At 34.0% G+C, this 24,772-nt stretch overlaps 2 protein-coding genes across 5 annotated transcripts in view; one reads left to right on the top strand and one right to left on the bottom strand.

Moving 5' to 3' along the window:
* The window catches only part of LOC140664596 (hexuronate transporter), a 12,579-nt gene extending 10,849 nt beyond the window's left edge, over window positions 1-1,730 (top strand). Inside the window, exons 9-10 of the mRNA XM_072889836.1 lie at window positions 57-254; window positions 550-1,730. Of these exons, the coding sequence (XP_072745937.1) occupies window positions 57-254; window positions 550-749 (398 nt within the window). The 3' untranslated portion in view covers window positions 750-1,730. The remainder of the gene's footprint in view (window positions 1-56; window positions 255-549) is intronic.
* Window positions 1,417-24,772, bottom strand: LOC140664587 (uncharacterized). Of its 4 annotated transcripts, none has more exons than XM_072889799.1 (4): window positions 24,358-24,772; window positions 11,736-11,838; window positions 7,625-7,836; window positions 1,417-5,009 (listed from the first exon to the last, which is right to left on the bottom strand). In XM_072889799.1, exons 3-4 carry the CDS (start codon window positions 7,804-7,806, stop codon window positions 2,714-2,716), a joined length of 2,478 nt encoding a protein of 825 aa, XP_072745900.1. In that variant the 5' UTR covers window positions 7,807-7,836; window positions 11,736-11,838; window positions 24,358-24,772; the 3' UTR covers window positions 1,417-2,713. The 4 variants fall into 4 exon arrangements, with proteins under 4 accessions (XP_072745900.1, XP_072745902.1, XP_072745903.1 ...); XM_072889801.1 differs by lacking the exon at window positions 24,358-24,772 and adding an exon at window positions 13,035-14,317; XM_072889802.1 differs by lacking the exon at window positions 11,736-11,838.

The raw sequence follows: 24,772 nt of genomic DNA, 5'->3' as shown, positions 1-24,772 counted from the left end.
ATAATATTTATAATTAATGATTATCTCCATGTTTGATCTTGTCGTTTTGTTTACAGCCGAAATGTGGTTTGGAATATTGTTCGCTATCGTGGTGGAGATTGTTCCTTTAAATCTGCGATCGACTACCGTCGGCGTTTTTTTATTTGTCATGAATAACATCGGCGGAAACTTACCGATTCTCGTCGAACCTACCAGAATGACCATTGGTTTCCGAGAATCGTTGTACATTTATTATGCTGGTGCTTACGGCATCAGTAAGTAATAAAATGGCAAATTAATTCTCATTATTCCGTATAATCATTCGTCTTCATGATCATTTATACGTCATTAAGAGGTTTATAAAAGCTTTATGAAAAGTTTAGACTTTTGTATAATTAATCGTTGGTAATATACATATTATCGTTATTATCCTATATAATAATTATAATTATTATAATACATTTTTTAAGTATTTAAATGAAAATAATTGCAAGAATTAATGAAACTTCTATCATGAATTTTTTTTTTGGAAGAAGATCGAACGACAGTCTCATGGTACTTTATTTGTAGGTTCTATTATGTTCTTCCTCACTATGTTCCTAATGGACGGCTCTGCGGAGGTGGAGAGAAAAGTGGACAGGGAGATGGAGAAGACTGCTTCGCCAGCATACGACAATAGCACATTTACTAACGACGATGGCCAATTGTCAACATTAGAGTTACCGCGGTTTCCGGCACGACCGCCGATCTACGAACATTCTCGGTTATGAGCCGTGAAGAGCAGTTGCTCTCATATAGAATAAACTGTAAATAATGTTTCGAGTCATGTATAAATCAAGTACAAATCGCGTAGCTTATAATGATAACGGCAATAATGCATTAAAATTAATCAAAAATAAATTTCAAAAAAATGCACAATAAGTATTGATAAATACAACAATTTTTCTATAACGTAAAGAATATCAAGCATAAGTGTGATATTTCTTTTACGTTTTTCGTCGATTATTGATAAGCTAAAGTTCCTCGCGCCAAACTGGGACTTATAAAATTATGCGAGCGCGCAATTTATCAAGCAACAGCTGCGATAATTAAGAATTCTGTTTTGTTTAAATTTGAGTTGCGTTGCAAAACACTCGTGTGTACCTAGGACAAATTATTACGTAAGATTTTTGCTAAAAATAAAATTTTATAAAAGCTTGGTAAATTTTGCAAACTTGGTAAACAATTTTCAAGATGCGTTTTGTGCTTTTAAAATAGATATTTGTAATAAAAAAAAAGAAAGGAATGTAGCTTGTAATTTTTACCAAAAAAAAATTTTTTTAAATTCGCAAGAGAATTAAAGTAATTACGATTTACGTAGGTCAAGCGTCTATTAGGAAACGGATTGATCCAGGTATCGCGAAATAGTTTATACACATGCACAAACTCATCACCAACTGTCTCTCGCAAAAAATATTTTATTGAGAAAATCACATAAATTAATTAATTAATATTAAGTGGCGATTGGTTTCGTGTTATCACATGTTATAGACAGCCTGTGTTGAGTTCACCATGACGGATAATACAAAAGGTAATAATAATGTATCATACATTACTACTGATCACTTGGACACACTGATGAAGTTCTACACACACAGGATACAAATAATTCTATGTACCGGATACGAACTAGCGCAGTGATGAGATTCGCTATCCTTTTCTCTCTATATGTACAAATTATTTAATATAAATATAAATGAGTATATATATAATATATGATATATATATATATATATATATTTATAATGTACAAAAATAATAATTAGGAGCGGCGTCTTCGACGAGACACAAAGACACCTCGACAACGATTTTGTCATGAAATGCTGTGTACATATCTACATAAAATCATACGACAATACACGCACATACGACGCATTCGAATAAATATTCGCTCAAAAGTGTACGCTGCTACACTGATTAATCTACCTGCGTGCGACAAACGCAGGAGAAGGAAGTACGTGGATGCAGTGCGTAAATAAGCGTAAAGACTAAAGCCTCCTTCTCGGGTTCAGCGAACTCTAATACTTCTCGAGCTGGCTAATACCCGACGGCAATAATGCTCTTAATACTAATACGGATGCTCTCTTCGTCGAACAGCCATCGTGCTGTTCACCAAAGCTCGATGCAACGACGGACCGTTTATTTTGATTGCGATACAAAGTGATGTCGATGCGTGTTATTCAGTTACTTTACGAGGTCTTTCTCGCTGAGAGTTTCCAAATTCACAACGTTTTCAAAACAAACTGCTTCATCGACGATTGCATTTTTTATTCTGCAAGATCGAATTACGCATAAATGAGAAAGTGTGTCGTTGAAAAACAATTTACACGAATTCAAGACGCAAGAAAGTACGTAACGATAACGTCATTCGGCTCTATTCATATATTCAAAAATAAAGAATAGTCTATCTCTGGAACGCCTAAAAACTATGACGATGAACTCATGCAAGTATGCCGATTTGCATATCAAAACATATACAAGCTATTCTCTCATTCGGCCACGTCATTTATTTCGTTATTGTCTCCTCAATCGCTAGGGGCCGATCGACAAACTTGCACCACATACATAAACGCAGGAATAATTTACGCTGTCTTTCATACCGTTCGCATTTCTTTTCATACATAATCATATTGATCTTTAAAGGAACTAATTCTCTCGCGATTTCGACACACAGTTTCGCGAAATCCATCGCGATTCAACATTCCTCCGTGGATGTGCTGGAGATCTGCGTACTGGCGCCGCTGGAAAAGCTACTTCTGCAAGTTTCCACAGCAAGGGCAGTGTCTGGTACCTGCACAAATTGTACCTTCTCTTTGGGCCACTTGTTTTTGCCGTAGACGCAATTGAAGATGTTATATCGATGGTCCATCTCCAAGTGACTTAAAGTGCTGCTGTGCCGGCGTTTCAGCACCTTCTTCGCCATCAGGCTACGATTGTTTTTGTACGATAGTTCGCGATGGAAGCAAAAGAACTTGCGCAACTCTCGTTTCACCCGTTTGGACCGATAACCGAAGAGCAACGGGCTTGCGTAAGCGGCCAGAATCAGGAAGCTGAGAGCTAGCACGTCGTATTCGTGCGGGAATTCGTAGTTCGAGTACTGAGGCAGATTCTTCATGATACTCAATAGTACGTACGGCGACCAGCAGATCAGACCCATGACGATTACCAGCGCGCTAATCCTGGCCGCCCGGGTCTCCTCGCGGTATCTAAACAAGGAGCCGTTGCTGATCCTGTGCTTGATACAGTTGATGTAACTGCTAGTGCTGCGAATACTGGCCGCCCGGTGGAGAGTCCCTGGCTTTCCGGGCGCCGGCGTGATTGTGACGATCGGTGCTAGAAGGCAAGACGAGGATTCCACGTTGTTATCCACGTTTCTACGCTCAATCACATGCGGTTCCCCGTTAACTTCCAAAATGCCAGATTTCGACAAACGGCGACTCGGTCGTCTGGATCTCTTATTCTCCAAATTATTATTGAAATTCGAGATCTCATTTTGAATCTGTTCTGCGTTTTTAACTGTGTCACAATTCTCTGCTTCTTCAACATGACGAGTCGTCCTCTCGAGAGAGTCCTGTCTGGAAGTTTCTGTGTTTTCACACGACTCTTTCGTTGTCTCGCATTTAGCGAATGACAAGAGATAATCGGAAGATATTTCGTCCGCTATCTTGCAAGTTGCCTTAGGAACTTCCAAGGAGTCAAAGAAATCGTAATGTCGATCGTCTTCGGATTCAGATTCGCTAGAGTCCCCGGCGATCCATTCGGAAGACACTCCGACGTCTGTAAAATCGTGCAATGATTTCTGTTTGCAATTTGCTTCCGTGTTATCAAATTTATTTCTGACAAGGTTCTCATAAGTTGAAACACTGCAATCGTTCTCAAGGTCTGCCGCCTCTGTCAGATTATTATCGTTATTTTGTTCGTGCGAAGGCGAGACTTCCACTGGCTGCAGCCCGACCGTGAAAACGACTCCTGACGAGGTCTTCTCGTCGTTTGGTCCCGATTGCGCGTTGTCCGAGGACGACGAAAAGGATCTTCGACGCGACGTCTGATTGGCCGAGTGTGTGGTCTCGCTAGTCTCGTCGATGGAAGAGAGACTCGAGATTTTAGGTATTCTGCGAAATTCTTCCGGAAACGCGTCAACGGATTGATTCTGCGATCTCACATATGGATCTTCGCAGAAGCTGGCTGACGACAGAATTGGTCGCGAGCCGGTCCTGCGAGTTCTCTCAGAGTTCCGATGCGCGGCCGAGTAAATGCTGATGTAGATCCAGCAGACCCCGGCGAACGGAAACAGATACGCCAACATGCTGTGTACGATCGCGTAAATAAGCCCGTAAGTGGAGGAATTGTTGGTCAGGGTACGGAAGCTCATAGTGGAATTCTCGAGGAGGTCGACGCTGCGGTCAATCCTAATCGATTCGATCGTCTTTAGCAGCGTCGGCGTCGTATCGTCCATCTCCATCTCGCTCGTCTCGTTGTCGAAGAATGCGAACGCGGAATCAATCGGGATCTCTGTCGTCGCGGAAATGTTCAGCGCGATGTGTTCACGGAAGGACGAGTTATCCAAGGCCGTCGTGCAGGATAACCACAGACTACGTGGATTCGGATTGAAAGCGGCAACCAAGCCGAATCCCGCCGAGATCAGCCAGACGGAGACGATCAGCACGGCCGACTTGAGCTTGTCGACCCGAGCTCGATAACGCAGCGGATCCACCACGGCGAAATATTGGTCAATGGCGATCAATAGAACCGAGAGTACCGATGACGTGGTGACGAGCGCGGTCGCGCCTTCTGATATCGCGCAAATATTGCTAGCGGCCGATGCGGACGTCGGTGTTGATGTTGACGTCGAGCCGAACGGCGACGTGGCGTCGTCCGGCGTCGATGTAGAAGTTGTCAACGTGTTACCTGTTACCGGCCCGTCCATCATCAGCAGCGGATTCAACATGGCACACGTCAGCAAATTCGAGATAGTTAGATTCATCACAAACCTGGAATGGAGATAAAACAGGTTGTTTCTCTCAATCAAATATTGATAGTGTTCGATGCCTGTGCGATTGTTTTAGAATTTTAGATTATGAATAGGAATAAACTCTTTAAATTCAACTAAATGAGTAGTAACAGTTTATTAATAATCACAGATGTATTAAGAATTTTTCTTAAAATATAATTAAAAAATGGGACAAAAAGAAGGAAAAGAGGAAAAATAAAAGGGAGAGAAGGAAAATATGTTAATATGTTTATCTTTTTTTTATACAATTTTCTTAAAATATAATTAAAAAATGAGATGAAAAGCAGAAAAATAAAAGGGAGAGAAGGAAAACATGTTAACATGTTTATCTTTTTATTACACAATTTTGAATTTAAATTAATATTAATTAATAAATTAATGTTATATAGCAATAAATTATAATATACAACGCATTAACATAAAGCGACGTAAAGCGAGATGAAAGAAATATATAGCTATAAGATCAAATTCAAAGAAAAAAAGATCACTATTTCTTGCATAAATTACATTCACGTCATATAATTTCTTAGCCTAGTAGTGTTTTTAATGACGAGTTACATATTAGCATATAAGAAATATACAAGAGTATATAAATTATCGAACTGTCTGACATTTTTATTGTTCACAGACAAATTATGGTTGCGATTTCTGCCAACTTAAATTATTTATTACCCTGAGAGCAATAGCATTTAAAGAACCCACAGTGTTTCATTTCACTGGTTTATGCTGTCAACAGATTGACAACCGGATTCGCTCAATCTTTTCGCCAAATGAACGACAAAAATCGCTTTGATCTAATTATAGTTTCAAAACATTGTTTGCGTTATTTTGTAAAACCTCGATACAATAATATAATAAATAAATTTTCTTTTTTACAACAGTAATCGTTAATTTGGAGTATACCGTTAATAATAATGAAGTGCTCTCAAAATATACGAAGGTTTATTATTATACTCATTGCGGTAGTTGCCAAAATTTGGTATTAGGTGCGTCTGATTGATTTCCTGGCTCAGCAGGTGAAAATCTACGTAATAACAATGATAGATCCAGTCCTCGTGGTACAGAGTACAGAACTCTATTAATACATCTTACTAATATGAACGGTACGTGTTTGGTTTTACATCAAAAGTACTCGAATTTCGACCCGATTAAATTTCAAAAAATATTATTCATGATTATATAATTATACATTTTTTATATAATTATAAATTTTATTTATATGGCAAATAAATAAATATACATATATATATATATATATATATATAGTCCAAATAAGTCAGTTATCTCTTTACGTTTATTTTCATACAATTATTTTTTAAATTGCCCAAATTTAAGCTTTGTGAGTCATTTGAGCGTGACGGTTAAATTTCCATGAAAATTATGCGAAGAAATATAGCTATCTACCTCCTTCTTTCCGCATTACATCGTGCATCCTCAGCGACACGACGAAATCGTAAACTGGAATATTTAGACTGGCAGTGTCTCACAAGAAATGCGAGATGTAGTCTATAGAAACGACACTTCAAACGCGATTTTATTTACGAGCGTGATGCAAAATACGTCTGTATGTATTCACAGAAAAATACGTAGGCCGCGTGAATTTGAACGAAAATAATTTTCCTACAACCGATACAGGACTTTAACGATTTTTAGGCAATCATATTTTCATACGATGTGACAATCAATCTAATAACTTGGCGAATATTTCGTAACTTTTACATTCTTATTTACAATCAATAACTTGGAATTTTTATCAGAGCTCTCAAAATTTTACAAGTGTATTGATCCATAGATATGGCGTTCGTGTAACGAATTTGAAATTCATTTCTGGTTGTAATGTCACCTTATCGTTATTTATTTATAGCAGGCTAAACTTTAAGACTCAATTATTAATTCTCCGGGAAAAAATGCAAACGTCTGTCGCTATCAATGCACTTATAGGGTTATTAACTTTGGCAGAAACGCAACACGCGTGAAATAAATGCACGGTATATTATTTATCGGCATGGCGTCTTAACAAATATTATGCAAATCTAACGATGGCTAAATATATTACTGCCTTAATCATCTGGCGTGTGCGGTTTATTTCCATTTTTTGGCGCGACATGCTGAACTGTCATAAGACTCCCTACGCTCGTGTCTCTTTATATTATGCAACTTTTTACACTGTCCGCGAAAAGATTATATCTGTCGTGACATACGTCGATAAAGCGCGTGAATGAATTTCAAAAACCGTCCTATATAAGGATTGACGTCACTTGTATGATTGACAAGAGCACTGTTTATCAATGATAATGCGATCGCAATTTTGCAACTATATACGTCAATGGGATTATCTGTCTATTATGTATATTTTTTCTGAACAAATAAACACGGAGTGATTCAGGGTTACGGCCCATATGTCCGATATTGAATAAAGAAGGAATATTTAAAAACGAAAAAAAAAATATAAGGCAAAATGTTAGACAAAAATTTCAAGGAATTAATGGCAATAAATAATAAAAGTTAATGCTATTTTTTTAAACAAAAAAAAAAAATGATTTAGTTATTTTTATTTTAATTTCCTACTCGATATGAAACGATCGGTATACTGACCTGTTAGAAATGGTGCGTAATCCAGGCCGTACGAGAAACGCGAGCAAAAGAGTCGCGTTGAGGAGGAAGCAGCCGAAGAGCACGAAGCTCCAGGCCGCAATCCCCGGGTTGTTCCACCATCTTTCTAAATCTCCCAAATCCACCGATCCTTCTTCCACGATCCCCGTCGCAGCTCCATCCATTCATAAATAATAAATGTACCACGGGGCTTTCTGCAACATATTAGCGTAACGCATTTTTGTCAGAATGATACCTTTCAAAGATTAATCTGCTTCCTAGAATTATTTAGAAAGAATAGCATCAATTAATTTTAATACCGAAGAATTAAGATTAATACTTGTATTCTTTAATTCAAAGATCAATTTATTTAAGTTTAGTGTAAAATGTGTCAAAAAAATAGGTTTGCAGAAATAGAGAAGATTAATTTACTCGGCATTTATTCAAGTTCCAAGAAAATTACGTTAGACAGTTGTAATTGTCTATTATGACGCAAATTATTTCTTGGATGATTCTATAGAATTGTATGTAGAATTACGTTCTCGAAATGGGTCAATTTGTATCACGATTGCGCGAAAATGGCGCGACCCCAATGTACGAAGCTAAGGAGTTCCCATCAACATATGTATATTTTTAGACGGATTTCCCTGTCCGCACGTGCTGTAAAAATATCTATGTGGACACACACGTGCCCTACGTATCCAATTATTTGCGTGCGACTGCGTATTCGCAAAGTATGATCAAAATCATATTGAGATTTGTATTCGAAGGAGCGAAGAATGGGTTGTATAACAAAAAAAAAAAAAAAAAAAGTGCGCTTTTGTATTTTTTACGTGAATGGAGATCGTCTCTGCAAACATTGTTACTCGGTAAGATACAAATAACTTATCTGAATAAATATACTTAATTTAAATAATAAAGGAGAAACATGATTCGCAGACAGAGGCTAAGGTTAATGTGATGAAAATGCGTTTTCTAAATATAGTGTAACGTATGTTTCTTACAAATTGGTTGTCTCTCTTTTTCTCGCACATAAAGTTATATTCCCTGTAGATAATAAAATAGGTTAACGTGAAAAATCGGTGAGTTGTAGTATCGCACGTGAATATATAACTTTTAGCGGTTGGAAACGTGTTTTTATTCGCCACACAAGATGAACAAACAGAAAGCGTAAAGATATAACATGTTTCGAAAATAAAGCGTCCTTTCCCCACCATCTCCTTCAATTGACGTCAACTAATGTTTTTCGATTGATATTATCGCAATATGATCTTTTTTTTCAATTATCTACCGCGATTAAGTCAATAATCTTTATCACGCGCATCTCTCTGCTTATCGCTTAATCCCCGAATATTTGTCGCTTTTAAAGTGCCTATTTAGACAGTACGATTTTTGATACAATATTATCAAGATATGTTTTTAATATCACATAAAGTCTAAATTTGCTAGTACTTATAACGCGAAACTCAGACTATATATATAATGAAAATTAAAAGAAAATCTCTTCTACATATTTTATACCGGTTATTTTTAAAACAGCCAACATTTAACGTCGTAAAATATAATGGACGATTAGCCGGTAATAAATTATATTACGTCATTCTATGACAATTTATCTAAAAATTACATTGTGAGAAGTGTTTGAATGAAACAAGATCAGCCTTTCTAGCAGTAAAATCTTAGATTCATATATTTTTCTTTTGTGATGAAGAACAATGGAAAAAGAAAAGTCTACACAGCAACCTCTTTATGTATCTGATGTAAATTATAACTTTCATTTCTCAATATTTTTTGCGACGATGGATAACGAAAAAGGAAAAGCTGACAAAAACGATCCATCACTTCGGCGTGCAATGATCGACCTTATGGTCGATATCGCCGGGAGATTTGGCAGCGGTTCAAGACTCGAATAGTGAGAGAGAACACATCACATAGACATCAATCTACATGATCTGCAGGCGTATGTATAGTCGTTTATTTCGGTTTAACGAAACTCTCGGCGGAAAGTGTCGCTTAAACCACGATCGTGAGACGCAAATCGAGCCGACAGGCGAATCATTAACGGCTGGTCGCTTCGAAATCAATGTTATCGTATGTCATGCGCTTGCGACAACGCAAACGTGCCAATAACAACAAACATACCCCCCGCAATTTTATGAAGCGAACGATAACAGCAGTTGAGTTGAAAAACAGTTGAGAAGAAACCATTTCGTATGTGAAGCTCATTCGCATTGCGCAATAAATTAAATCCGATCTTTTAACTCGATTTTATTCCTCAATATCCTTCAGACCTAATTTCTTAATATATGAAGAAGACTCTGTCTTTAATATATTTTTTATAACCGGTGTCGAATATCACGAGTAAAATCGTTGCGGTATATTTCGTAGTAAAAATTTTAGATCTCATAAATGTAAAATGTTACAAGAAAATTGAGAAATATATAAAAGATATATAGTCTCCTTTCTTTCACATATCATTACATTTTTTTTTGCATATAACATACAGCATTATAATTGTAGGGTGCATTATTAACGCTTCTTTATTTTTAAATCTTTTAATTCATTCTCAAATTTCTAATATATAAATTTATGTAAATTTAGTGTTATATTACTATACATATATAAAATTTTCGGCCATATTTATCTTTAATATAAAAAAAAAGTTTTCTAATAAATAAATTTGCTTTTCTTAAATTTAAATTATGTATACGTACACGGTAAAAAACATTTTGTATTTTTGTTGAAATTTTCTTGCGTAGAAATTTTTGTGTTAAACTTTTAACATACTCTTATGTTAATATAACATACTGTCGTTATGTTATTTTAACTTTTTTGCATTGAGTTAATATTCACCATTTCTAAGAGTTAAAACAACACAATTAACAAGTAAATCTTACACTAATTCACATTTTTGTGTTAATTTTTTACATATTATTTGCGTTATTTGTCTACATATTTGCCTTCTGTTAAATTAACATTAAAATTAGAGTGGCTAAAATGGGACACGAGAAATGTGTTAAATTTTTTACCGTGTATATATAAATCTTTTAATTGCCGCAATTTCTCACTCTTTTTTTATTTAAAAATTGTACACAACTTAATTTATGTATTTTTTATACATTTATACTAAATTTAACATTCGATCAGAAAACAATTTGCAATCATCGATAATTCGTCGTGACCGATTCAATATCAAGAGCCGGAGCTGTTGCTATAAAAGGCTTGTACGAGTGCCGATTATGCGAAAATGCTGCGTAATGTATTCGTCTTATAATACGGAGCTATTTTCGCGCACATGACTCGATAAAGCACGAAATCGTTTCCACGCGAACGACCGCGACAATGTCTACCACTATTGTGTTTATCTTTGCTAAGAATAGAGCGCGAATATCTAAACACAGCGCCAAAATTGCTCATTTTATTCGCCTGATTATGTATATATACGCGCACGATAACAAAATCACCATCAGTAAATCCGAAGCAGATGTCATTGTCATTCTGCGTAGCATGTCACTCACGTGAGTTAAGTGACGTGAACCGCGATATTGTCAGTGCACATCACATGCTATGCGGGTGTACGGAAATACACACACATATATTATACATGTACAATTTCCTGATATATATATATATATATATATATATATATATATGTATGTATATATGTATGTATATATAATAAAATATATGAGAAAATTTGATTTGGTAACGGTCGGTGACATCGGAGTATGTATACGCCTCCATCGATTCCGATAAGATTCGATTTCGCATTTTCAGACACGGCGTCAGCAATTATTCTGCTCGTATCGTAATAAAAAATTGACCGTGTTGTTCTTTTCTCTAAAACTTATTTTCCATTAAAATAAATGTTTAAGATAAAATTTAAAAACCAATATTTAAAGAGCTATTTTCGTAAAAAAAAATAATAGTAACACAACATGTTTCGAAAACGTTGTTATATTTTTACACAATGGTTTCACCAAGAAATTTGGAAAGATGCACAATGAACTCGAGGACTGATTTATCAGGCGCGACAAAAAATATCTCGTCAATTTTTTTCGGAAGGTTATTCGAAATTGGGTTAACAAGAATTGAATAGAGGTCAATAACTCACCAGATGTGTGAAATTCAGCCAATGATTTTGACGATACAAAGGCATGACATGGTGCCGATCGCTATTCCCTTTGCCTCAATTTTCCATGTTGATTCTTGAAAACCTTGAAGATAAAACAGACACAAAAAGCATTATTCTTTCTGCGTCCGGATAAACAGTATTTCCCAAGTATTTCTTATCATACATCGTGACCTCGGACCACACAAGATGCAACTTGAAAGGAATTTTACGTAAGAATTTTTTTAATCGTGACCAAAACATAGATAATTAATTTGAAAATATATATAAAATACAACAAAGATTTTCCGTAGTATTAATTTGATTTAAATGTATTAAAACAAACTATTGAAAAAAATTGAAATAGAAAAGAGCAACAAAAAAAAATCATAAAGTAATCTTTTTTGGAACTACATTAAAACACAATTAAAATTTATTATGGATTCATTAAAAATCTTCATTCTCGATGTATATCCTGTTCGAGAAAAATTATTGAATATCTTCGATAAGTATAATCATGATAAATCTCTGTAAGTGCATCTCTCTCTCTCTCTCTCTCTCTCTCTCTCTTATAAATCGAACAGGCACAGTCACGCTGATAAGCGGTATTTTATCGCATTTATCAAAAGACATGTCGGTACTCTTCCTGGAATTCTCCAGATGCCTGATAGCTTTAGGCCGCGACTGATTCATAAGGATTGATTAGTTTCTGAGGCCTCATTATCATCGAATTAATTCTGTCTGTGCAATTTACACTCTTCGCCACGTATCGTTCAAGGTAAAATTACACACGAACAGATAATTTAATAACGCAAAGAACAGGTGGAAACAGTGCATGTATATACATAGCACTGCAAGAATTTCAAATTAAAAGATCACATATAAAGTAAAACAAAATTAGAAGTTTTAAATAGTAATAAAGATAGCGTTTATTTTGATAAAACTTATAGCACATCAGATAAGAGGCAGAGTCATAAAAATTTTATTTGTGAAAAAGTTCCTCCTTCGGTTACATATATTCGATAGATATATTGAACTTTTTACACACGTTGAAAAAGTGTGTAAAAAAGCATATCTAAAATGAGATATATGTGTCGATATATATATATATATATATATATATATATATATATATATATATATCGGTACAAAAAAATGTGCACTATTTCGTTCTACAAGATACAATTCGTCTAAGAAAACAAACTCCTCGAAGAAAAATTGCGAAAACAAATCTTCGGCTTTCACAAATTTGCACGGCTCCACAAAATTGTCGAATTTATAGAAGATACTTTTTACACTCACCACTCACATAAATTAAAACACATTTGTAAATAAAATTTGTTAAAGCGATGTTTGCTTTTATGCGAAATTTTTAAGAAGTTAGTAATCGCACTAAAGTTTTCAGCGTCGATCTGAGAATGAAAATTATCAATTGAATCTTTTGCATACGCGAAAATCACTTTGATCGATAATGAGAAATTCATCTAATTCGCGACAAAGGAAATTGTCAAATGTGACAACCAAAGAGAGTTAAAGGTAGCAAATCTTTTGGGACAATTCACAAGAGTCTACTGGATGAACAAATAACGTGGGACTGAAGTCATTGACGAAATATTTAAAATCATGTTATGGAAGAGAGTAAAGAGAGGGGATATCTATGTGTACTTAGCTCTAATATTAATGTGGTATCGTATAATTTCCTGAGTTAACATTGTATCTTATCGATTACGGATAAAGCATCGCCAATCTTATTGCAATGCAATCTTACGAGATTATTGTTTTGAACGATTACATAGTTGAGAAATTGGATAAGTTGAGAAACACTAGCGAGAGAAAAAAGTAATAAAACAGAATATAGAGAAACGTAGAAAGTGCGTGTTATATAGCACGGAACAGACTTGATACTAAGAATTGCAATAAAACAGTGTTCTTAATCTGTGTCATCATAGTCATGATTCGCGTGCAACAAGAATCATAAAAAATCAAGCATATTCATTAGCAGATGCAGATGCATCTTTGTATTACGTACTTTTTTTCTACAACATCAATTTCATTAACGAAACATAATCGTGCTTCTGCAGACAAGAAATCGATGTTTACGCATATGTCGTTTTTCTTATTACTTGGCGACGCTAGAAATTAATTAATTAATTCACCGCCCGTGGAAAAACTATCGTCTCTTTTTTCCCTGAACCCCTTATTTATTATTACGCCGTATTACCGCCTGCTACTTCCGCGTGTTACGTTGGGAGAGAAAAAATTTTACAATGCGAATCTCTCAGAGTGTGTTACTGCTTTTGAAATTATATTACCAGTGACAAAAAAAAAAAAAAAAAGAATGTCCTTTCTTTCATCGCATAAATGAGAATGCGTATACGCATATAAGCACTCCCCCGTAAACCGGTTGAAGATTTACGAAACTTTGCGAGAAACCGGAGTGTCGCCGACGCGCGTTGAATACAATCTCATTTCCTCGTTCGAACGAATACGAAATATTCCATTTCTTGAATATTTATCGCTCTTCCCCGTTATTCGTGTGTTTTTTTATGGAATCATAAAAATTATTATTATACATCTACTAAATTTAAAAATATATGGATTTTGAAAAAAAATTAATGAAATTTTTTTTATTATAGACATAAAAATAATTTTAATATAAATAATCGTTGCTGTTAAATAATAAATTATATAATAAAAATTTTCAATCAACATATCAACATCCGCAACTGATATTACTACTGCTGATATTAGTTGCAAAAAATCTATCTTTTTCTTTACATAACACTGATTGTTTCTAATTCACATTCATTTTTATATTTAAAGTCTTTTGCTGTTTTTAAGAAGATCGATAAGCATAATATCCACGCGATAATTGCATAAATAATGCTACAAATAACTCGCGAAAAAACCCTGCCACATATTGTTACAAGGCTACTCTTGTCGATTATCCCATTACGATAATTATATACGACTAATAGAAATCAAGCTTCCATATCTGATCCACGTAAGATCGTGATATATCATTCGAATGATACACCTTACAAAGTCTATTTGCTCGCGTGTTCACAGTGACTTATCTGTTCAATATACATGCACGATTGCCGCAGGATACTCCAAAATTATCGCAATTTCCGTCAGTTATTATATCTTCAAACTTGATTAATATTATATCTTCAACAAACTTGAAGTTTATCTTTCCCTAAAAAAATTTATTAAAAATTTTTACCATGAAACTTTTTTCTGCAAATTGTTAATAATATTATTCAGATAGTATGTTAACATTGGGACACTTTGAATATAATAAATTTAGCAAATAAAAAAAAGTTATATAAGAATAAGCTATATCCATAACGAATTTTATTTTTTTAATATCCATTTTAAATATTTTTTAAATTAATTTACAGTTAAATTTTAGGCTTTTTTTTATAAGTTAGTCATTGTGTTGTGGGCAGAAAGAAAGCGCTTATTGGTTCTAGAATACTCTTTATATAGCGTGTAACGAACAAAGAGGACTATGTAAGAGCGCAGCAGGCGGGTTATATGCGGGTCTCCGACATCAGTACTTCTGACATCACTGAAACTTCTCTCTTTCTTGTGCCCGATGTTTGTTTCCGACGCACGCGGAAGCCACAATATCCGCGGAACATTTCTGGCCATTTCATCGAGTATAGTCAAAGTTTTCGCCGCGCTAAGCAAAGTATCTTTCATGGAAAATTCACGTTGACTTGCAATTCTATTTTCTTGTTTCCGTATAGTTTTCTTTTTTGTACACTCTCAACTTTGACCGGTATATCAGGCTTAAACATTTTAATCGACTTATTGGCAGATTATGATAAACATATATAAACATGTATAACGTCGCATTACGTGACGTAACGACTTCTTGAAATTCATTAAGTATTACGTAGTGTTATCCAAATATGAAAACCAGTATTGAATAAAACTAGTATTAAATAACTGCTGCAAAAATCATTGAGCCGACAAATAATATCTCTACTGCATAGAAGAAATCTCTGATAATTTCCAGAACATATATGCGTTGCATAATAAGAATGCAACATATTTCAAACGTACTCCGTTTTCTCACAAGACTTACGTTTCCCGGAGGAAGAAAAAAATTTCCCATGTCCAATCTCACTACGCAATCATCTACTGTTATAAGCGGCGGAAACCCATGCGTGATCTCTTCTTGTGCGACATTAAATTTTCCCGTTACACGAATAGCTTCTTCCTCCAAGCTTTCGTCGGCGCACACGCACGCACGCACGCGTACCGCGTTTCGTAACGCTGTAGTTTACACGAACTCAATTAACAAATTCCACAAGGTGGATATCGGCGAACGAGAGCGTCGTTTCATAGACTTGTTAGCACCTTGAGCTGGCTCGCGGCCATTCACGAGTGTGTTGCAACTCGCCATCGATACCTACATCGTCGGTCAACATCAAAGCTTAAGACAGAAAAAGAGAATAAAATACGATTTTAAAACAGATTTAACTAGAAACATTTGCAAACAAAAATATCATAAAAATTACTTAAAATTTTAATATGTATTATACTAGCAGAGAGATTAACCTTTAGACTGCTGCAAAGCCACTTTTGTGGCTCTAAGTGTGCTAATAAAATGGTGGTATTTAATAAATTCTAAATATATATTAATACACATATATATGTGTATGTAGCGAGTATATAATGTGTATTTGCGTTCTTATATGTATATGTGTGCGTGTGTGCGTGCGTACGTGCCTGTGTATGTGTGTTCGTATAGCACTAAAATTTTCTGCTATTTTTTTAGTTATGCACTAAGCATATATTTGACAAAATTATTGTTATTTCTTACATTATAGACATAGCATATACACATATATATATAAACACGTAGCCTATTACATATCATAAAAATCATAAAATGTAACAAAAGAATATAAATAAAACTTACAGAAATTGAAAAACAATACAATATACAAAAAAAAAATACAATACAAAAAAATATAATTACTAATTGTTTTATTTATTTCAAAAAATATATAATTTTTCATAATACATAAGCCTATACATTTATATACATTCATATTGTCAATATTGCTCTTAGATTCAAAATTTCATAAATCAGTGTTCAGAATCGAAATCTGTGACATCGAGAACCTCCAAATACGCTATTCTTGAGAAAATAAAAATTTTTTAAACTTTTTACCTCCGTTCCCTGACGCAAAGCAACTTTTGTGGCTTTGAATAAAACTCGAAATTATACGCAATGTGCCTGTTGTTTATATATATAAATTTTTGAGAAAAAAAAAAACACTATTTTAATGCAAAAATAGCGGCAGAGTAGAGGTTAATCTCTGATATGATAGTAGATGCTGGAATATGATAGAATTATACTTGGACCTTGTACATTAAAATTTTCAATGTTTCTTTCATATTTTATCTTTATTCTCTTTGTAACTTATTTTTATAATCCATTGTCAAAGTTTTAGCGACTACCGGTGGTGATACCCAAGGTCGATACTTTTTGGTGCGTCTGTCAACGGATGGCTGAGCTTGAAATATTGTCTCGACACACCGGCTACGTCCAATTTAACGCCTTAAAATTCATCGTGGCGAAATACACGAGGTGTTATTAATAAGCGAGCTTCGGGGAAAAAGTGCGTCGAGTAAGCGCGCGCCCGGAATAATTATGCTACGGATTGCGCGAAGGAAGGCATCGCGACTCGCTTCGCCGTAGTTCGATACGCTAAACGAAGATATTTAATCGATTAAAAAGCAGTGAATAGGCGTGTAAAATCGATCCGAAGTGAGCTGAAATCGCATTAATTCTTTTGCGCGCTATTATTATCTCTGTATATTAACTTCTTAAGTAGAAGAGAAATCATAAACCATTCCACGCCAATTTTCCCGTTAAATCATAATGACACGTATATAAATCGTATTATATCGCGCGTAAAGATTCTACATATCAAGGTTGAATGTACACGTCGAAAAATCGTGGATCAGTTTCGATAACGAAGACTCGGATATCAGTCATATATTTTTGTATATTCATATGGGTAAAGATAATTTCAACATGAAAATACTTAGCAATCTTAACAATGCTGATAATTTTGCAAAATCATGCAAATAATAACTCTCAAGTGATCTGAAAAGGATCAAGATCACATACTTATGTTCTATCGAGAAGTTATTATAGATTATTTTCGATAACGAAATTTTTCCGACTCTCTCTTTCTCTCTTTTTAATTTCTCTATATCTTTATGAATTTTATCGATCAAGATAATTCCAGAGAAAATACTTCAATTTTAAAATATTACTGATAATCTTTGAAATAATAATTCAAACGAGAATATTAATTAATATGAATAATAATCTTGTTATAAATGATCTCTCTCTCAGAACGATTATTACGTCAGAATTGTTCGTAGAATATTGAACGCTCTTGTGAGCATAGACAATTACTTAATGCATTACGTACTTTGATGTCCGGCCATTATAAAGAATGGATTCGAATGCTAATTCCAACAATATGCCGTGGAATGCTTCAACAACGTTCTAGCTTGTGACATCTCGCCATTTCCATCCTAGTCGTGTCTCGAATAAATTAATACCGGTCAACACGGTAAGTCGCATTAATCACCGATCACGCAATTAGCTTAGCGAAGCTTAATAAGCGGGTCAACATTGCTCGATCGATTGACAAATTTTCTCTATAAATCTTTATCCAAAGTGTTATACATTATACAGTCAATGCGTACTCAATTGTACATTCTTTAGTTGCCATGATAATATTGTAACGTGTTATGACATTAACAATATATATAAACCTCTCCGAATTTCTACCTCGCCACTTTCGTTGATCGTTAAGTACAACGTAAGAAAACAAATCGTTAAGCGAAAGAAATTTATTGCTAAAGAAATTTATATATATCTTAGAGACTATCTCTAACGGATAGTACGGGTGTTGTTAAATTTACAGATATGCGTCATCGTTTACATTTCGCCCTACTCCACGTTTCAATATCGTTTTCTTTCTCTCTCTCTCTCTCTCTCTCTCTCTCTCTCTCTCTCTCTCTCTTTCTCTTCACACAGTTAGTACTATATTCTACTTGGAGACAAAGCGTTAACAGAGACAATATTAAGAAATATGGTCGGGAACGCAACAATTCGAAGAATTCGGCGCGGTACAAAGTAAAACCGAAAAGTCACTGATGTAAACTCACGACTCTTTACGATAATGTGTATCGTATTCCAGACAAATATAAGTATTCGTTATTCTTGGACTTTGTCACGCGTCGTAATTCGGTCGTTGCACATACATCCTCTCTTGAGGCGATTACATTTATCGGGATCGTGCCTCGCGCGATCCTCTTGTGTCATCTCCAAAGGAAAGTTCCTTAATTCAACTCGAATCGTATAACGGCTGTATTGCGGCATCATGGAAAAATTATGCAGCTTATCGGCATGTATCGAGTAACGCTCGATGCAGCGCTGCAACACAGCTCCTTCTGAGATCTGAGATTTTGCAGCGCAACCCCTCCCAGCACAACCCGGCCTTTCCATCTCGTATTACTAACTGCATTTTTTTCCGCGATATTATTTACTATTTAACTAAACGCGGATGTAACATCTTGTCTTCGGCAAATGTAATAAAAATGAGAATTATTCTAATATACATATAAATCGTGATATATACTTGTTACAAATATATCATGCCATATTCTTTTAGAGACAATAATTGAGGGAATATATATATATATATATATATATATATATATATATATATATATATATATATATACAGGGTGTTTCGTAAAGCTTGGGCTAGCTATATATACTCATATTTTTTTCAAGATAAATGGAAAAGTGCTTATAAAATATGTTCTTAAACTCTTTAATAAAAAGTTAATGTCAAGTTTAGATTGAAAGAATAATAAATGTTGATGTTAAAGTTAAAAAATTAAAAAAATAATGTTAAAAAGTTCAAAAAGAAACAAAACTCAAAGAAGATATTCAATATGTCTACTGCGTGAAGAAATGCATTTCCAGATTCTTTCGCATCATATTTTATGCATTATTAACGAAGCATTTTAGGAAAAGTTTTATAAGAACTTTTTTTTGTTTGTTTTATGTTTTAATGAGAAAATCATGACTGTACATATATAGCCAGCCCAACTTTTACAAAATCCTGTAATGTAACACAAATATCTGTGTGTTAATGACTTTTTACATGTAGTATATTTATATAGTGTACTCTTTATTAAGTACATATTTGAAATAAATTTATATGATTGAACCGAACGATCTTACGATTAAAGAGTTAATGTGTATTCTTAAATTATTGAATCTATCGACTTTGGCGATTTCGTCTGTAATAAGGGCGATACGAAATGCGCGATTCCATTCAATGTTACGGCAACAGTGACACGAGCTGGCATTGCGCCGGTTATCGTTACCGGCATGATTTGCGCCCGTAATCATGGCACAGATCGGTTTGCACCCATCAAGCAAGCTTGTGCGAACTAGGTTAAGGCGAATGAGAATCACTGTTGACCCGGTCAGATTTTTATCAGACATTAACACTAACTACACCAACCCGAACAGCGGGGAATCGCGCGAGCTTTTCTACGAGATAATCGCAAATGAGAAAATATCGTAACGGTACTTTTCCAGGCTACTTCCCGTCATTTCCTATTCAATCAAAGATAAATCGTAATCGAGGAAGTCGAAATGTTTTTTTAAACGTCGAAAAGATAATTAAATATTTCGCTCCGCTTAATTTGCAAATCTGGGAAATTAGATTAGAATTTTATGAAGACCCATATTGCGGAGAAATTCTATATCAAGTCTTGTGTGTGCGATCAGGAATGTAATATCGAGATATTGGAAGGAACACAGAGTAAAATGCAATTCCCATGTATAGATCCCCAGAGTCAATCGCAATCATGTATAATATGTACATCAAAGAGTACATTACAAAGTAATTTATTGCACGTCACTTTCACTACTCTCAACTTTCTTACCTATCAGCCGTAATTATACGATATAAGAGTAAATGTATAAGATTTCTTTTTTTTTATATTAAACTAAAAAACTGCTCACGTGACTGTAAATCTACTGTAGAAATTTTTTATTCTTTGTCACACATTAGCTCTTTATTAAAATTTTTGACATTACAGATTTCTAAAACAAGAATAATTATTTTAATAGTTTGTTAATTCCAATAGTTAGATTATTATATTTTTATATGATTAGTTTATTGCGAAACAAAACAAGATAAAATCAATTTTCACGCATATGCAGATCGACGAGGTACGTTCTATTAAAAGACTGTCTGTAACAAAAATAACAGAGCATTGGGTATTATTCCATCGTGATCCGCAGCCGTCTAATTTCGCTTACTATTCAACAACATATCTGCCAATCATTTTCGTTCATGTTCGGTACATTGGAAATTTTTTAGGGACTCCTGACGTCAGTCGGCTAGCGAAGATGAAATTCTGAACCTGTGCTTTCTTACGGCTATGATTATCGATGACCGATTCGATTTCTGCTTATTATTGTCAATACGTAAGTTATTGACTTTCACATAATTTTATAATTTTGCCTGTCACGCATGTGAGATAATAAAACAAAAAAAAAAAGAAATTGATCGCTTAATCAACGACTTGAAAATTATTTACGATTTTATTATTATTTTATTAATTATTTTATCAAATAATAAAAACAAATAAAAACATTATCTTTTCCCAAAAAGAAGAAAAGTCAAGTCCTCGAGATCGTCCAAACTGATATCTATAATAAGTGATAATAACTGATATCTATAATCTTTTGTAAGACATATAAAGTAAACAGACATTTTTATTATATACACAGTAAAAAATTGTACGTCCATATGTTAAAATTTTCTTTTGTTACCACATTTTGATTACTACTTCACTGTAAAATTAACATACATAACTGATATGTTAATAATTTTATAATATTTTCATGTGATATATTTATGTCAACTTTATAACTTCATAATTTAACACTTTGTGTATGTCTCTTAGAAATGGAATAATATTTTGAGTGCTTTTAACACAACATTAACAAGAATTTCAAACAATCAACATGTTCCAAAATCAGTTAACATTCTAAGAAAAGTTAAAATAAATCTTCGAGTAATCATAAACTTTAAAATGTTCTATCAACATTTCTTACAAGTTATTGTAACTACTTTTTCATGTAGTTTTTAATTAAATTGTATGTTATTTTTACATCACACTTAAAGTCACACTGACAAAAATAAATGTAAAGTTTTGTGTCAATTATTTAATATTGCTAGTTTGTGAACACACAATAAATATTTTAACTTAAAATTTAGAGTGAACTTTCTGGGGTATATGCAAAAAATTAACATTTTATTTTTTACTGTGTATACCTGAAATTCAAGCTAAAACATATTAAGAACTTGATTAGTTTAATAAAGTCGTTAATAAAATCTATAAGATATTTAATTGCGCAGCTCACATATAAATGTATAGTTTGTGATTTGGGACAAGATACTACCGTGTCTCTTGATTGAATGCATGAAAAGGTTACATCGTTGATGATGACATCAGTTAGATACAAACGAACATCATGTAAAGTACCGTGTGAATCATCATGTACCTTCTTTAAGTGCAAACGTCATACGCATTACGGAGTCATTTGATTTCTAGAAAATATTCTACTCCGCGTATCTGCACGTTATTGATTTCTAAAAGCCGATAACTGCACGCATTCTGTATATACAAGTGGACCCGAGAGCAAATTAATCATTTTTAATGGAAATGATACATAAACGCGATAAAGAAGTGCATAAATTTACGGTTGTGATATAAATTGGAAACAATATAAATATGCCACTGAAAAATTTTAATATAAATTCTCTCCTCTTGTTTGTATTACGATATAAAATATTCGATTATTGCATTAATCTCCAAATATTGTACTATACCTTTAGCGTCACACACACACAAACATTTAATATTATATATATATATATATATATATATATATATATATATATATATATATATACATAATATCTTATAAAATTATTAATTTTGTAAATATTTCAAATATTTTCCAGTTTAGGAAAAATAGATTTTAAGAATTGCCATTAAAAATTATAAAAATATTTTACAAAATTTGTTCAATTTAAATTAATCGCCATACATAGTTATAAAAGTGTGTGAACATTTCTGCAAATATAGTCCGGTACCAAAATAAATCGTAAAAAATCCCATCTGGGAAGAACTCAGATATCGAAAGCGGGCATTGCGAGCAAAAGGTCGCCGGCTATGATCTCAAACGAAATATATTACGTAAGTTAGCATAAATTCAAACTTTCTAAACGCGAGTCGCGCGCGATATGTGTATCGTGCCGCCTTTAGAATACGATCTTGATCCCATTCATAGCGATCTGTCGACCGTGATGACGATAAACTGCAGAATATTATATAAATTTATAACGAAAAGAGAAAACAAGAATTCTTTTCTCTTTTTTTTTCTCTGCTGACCATGATTGTGTGTATTTAATTTTTGAATGTATATAATGTATCGATCATATGTTATTTTGAAATATATTTGCTTGAAGTAAATTGCCGAAAATAATGAAAGTTACGTGACGTTGTTAGACACAACGGTACCGGTTCAATCAACGGAACCTTCCGCTTTTTATTTTCGCATTAAAAAAATGACTGGAGAAATCGTTTGTTGAGTTAAACGCTAATTGTAAGCGCGTTACAATAGAAAATTGACTGTTCAAATGTTAACTGTGAACAAATTATATAATGTTTATGTCGACATAAATATAAATTGGTAATAACGCGTAAAATAATCGATCGTGACGAAAGTATATAAAGTTGAATCTTTTGCATTCAAGAAACTATTTTTTTCTAAGTATGTGTAATTAAATTATTATCACATAAATTAAATAATTATTAACAAGTTTTTCACAAGATTAAATTGAAAATTATCTATTTTAATATTTCATTAACATTTTAAAATATAAACATTTTGAAATATTCAAAATATTCTATAAAAGTAATTCTAAACATCCAAAAAAATTTTTTAAATATATTCTGAATATTATAACGGGGCCTTTCCGTTATAGAAAATTTGTGGGGGTGCGGCAGAAAAAAAGAAATAGAAAGAGAGAGATGGAAAGAAAGACACAAAATATTACTCGTTGAGAAGTCCTGCCAACAAGATGTAGCACCTAAAGATATTGCGGTTTGCATTTACATAGTAAGAAAATTTACAGCTCCATAATCGTCTCGACAGTGAAAAAGAAATAGCGTAATGTATATATATATATATATATATATATATATATATATATATATATATATATATATGTGTGTATGTATTTTGTGTATAAAAAATTACTATTAATATTATAAAAATATGAAGTATATGGCATTATATATTAAAGAGAATAATCGAATAATAAATTTAAACAATAAAATTTGCCTGAAACCTTACAGTGGTATAATAACGAGAGGTGATTTACATAGAATATTCCACTTTGAAAGAGCGAGAATCAGTGAGCAAGTCTGTCGAGAGTCCACAAAGCGGTTAAAAGTACAGTGCATGGTAAATACTCACCATAAAAATATCCCCGATTCGGCGCGACGCGCAGCCTCCTGCTTCGTCCTCCGCCTCCTCTCGGCGATCCTCAGGTAAATTCAAGCCGGAGTCGCGCGCGCGGCACGGTATGGCTGCGAAGAGTCGCCGCGGCTGGCCGTTGCCCCGAATGTCAAACGGCGCGAACAATGGCTCGTGATCGCCGGCCGCATGTCAGAGATGCGTGCGCTCGAGGGATGGTTTTCCCCCAAAAGAGAGAGAAAAAGAGCGCGTTTAACGAAAAAAATTATTATATCGCTGCCTGTGGGCGCTTTCCACACTGCAGCGACGTTGCAACAACGGTGCGTCCTCTTTCTTTAAAAAAAAACACACACACACACACACAAACACGTGTCCATACAACGCGACGCACCGTAATGGACTGAACGACGAGCGT

Source organism: Anoplolepis gracilipes, chromosome 4 (assembly GCF_047496725.1).
Source record: "Anoplolepis gracilipes chromosome 4, ASM4749672v1, whole genome shotgun sequence".
Classification (NCBI taxonomy): Eukaryota; Metazoa; Arthropoda; class Insecta; order Hymenoptera; family Formicidae; genus Anoplolepis; species Anoplolepis gracilipes.
This window is presented reverse-complemented; position numbering and strand designations above follow the sequence as displayed.

Bases quoted from the DNA above. Each gene is read 5' to 3' on its own strand.
- LOC140664587 (XM_072889799.1), bottom strand. From the start codon at position 7,806: ATGGATGGAGCTGCGACGGGGATCGTGGAAGAAGGATCGGTGGATTTG. The intron at 5,010-7,624 runs GTCAGTATACCG...TCTCCATTCCAG, and splicing joins TTACGCACCATTTCTAACAG to GTTTGTGATGAATCTAACTA.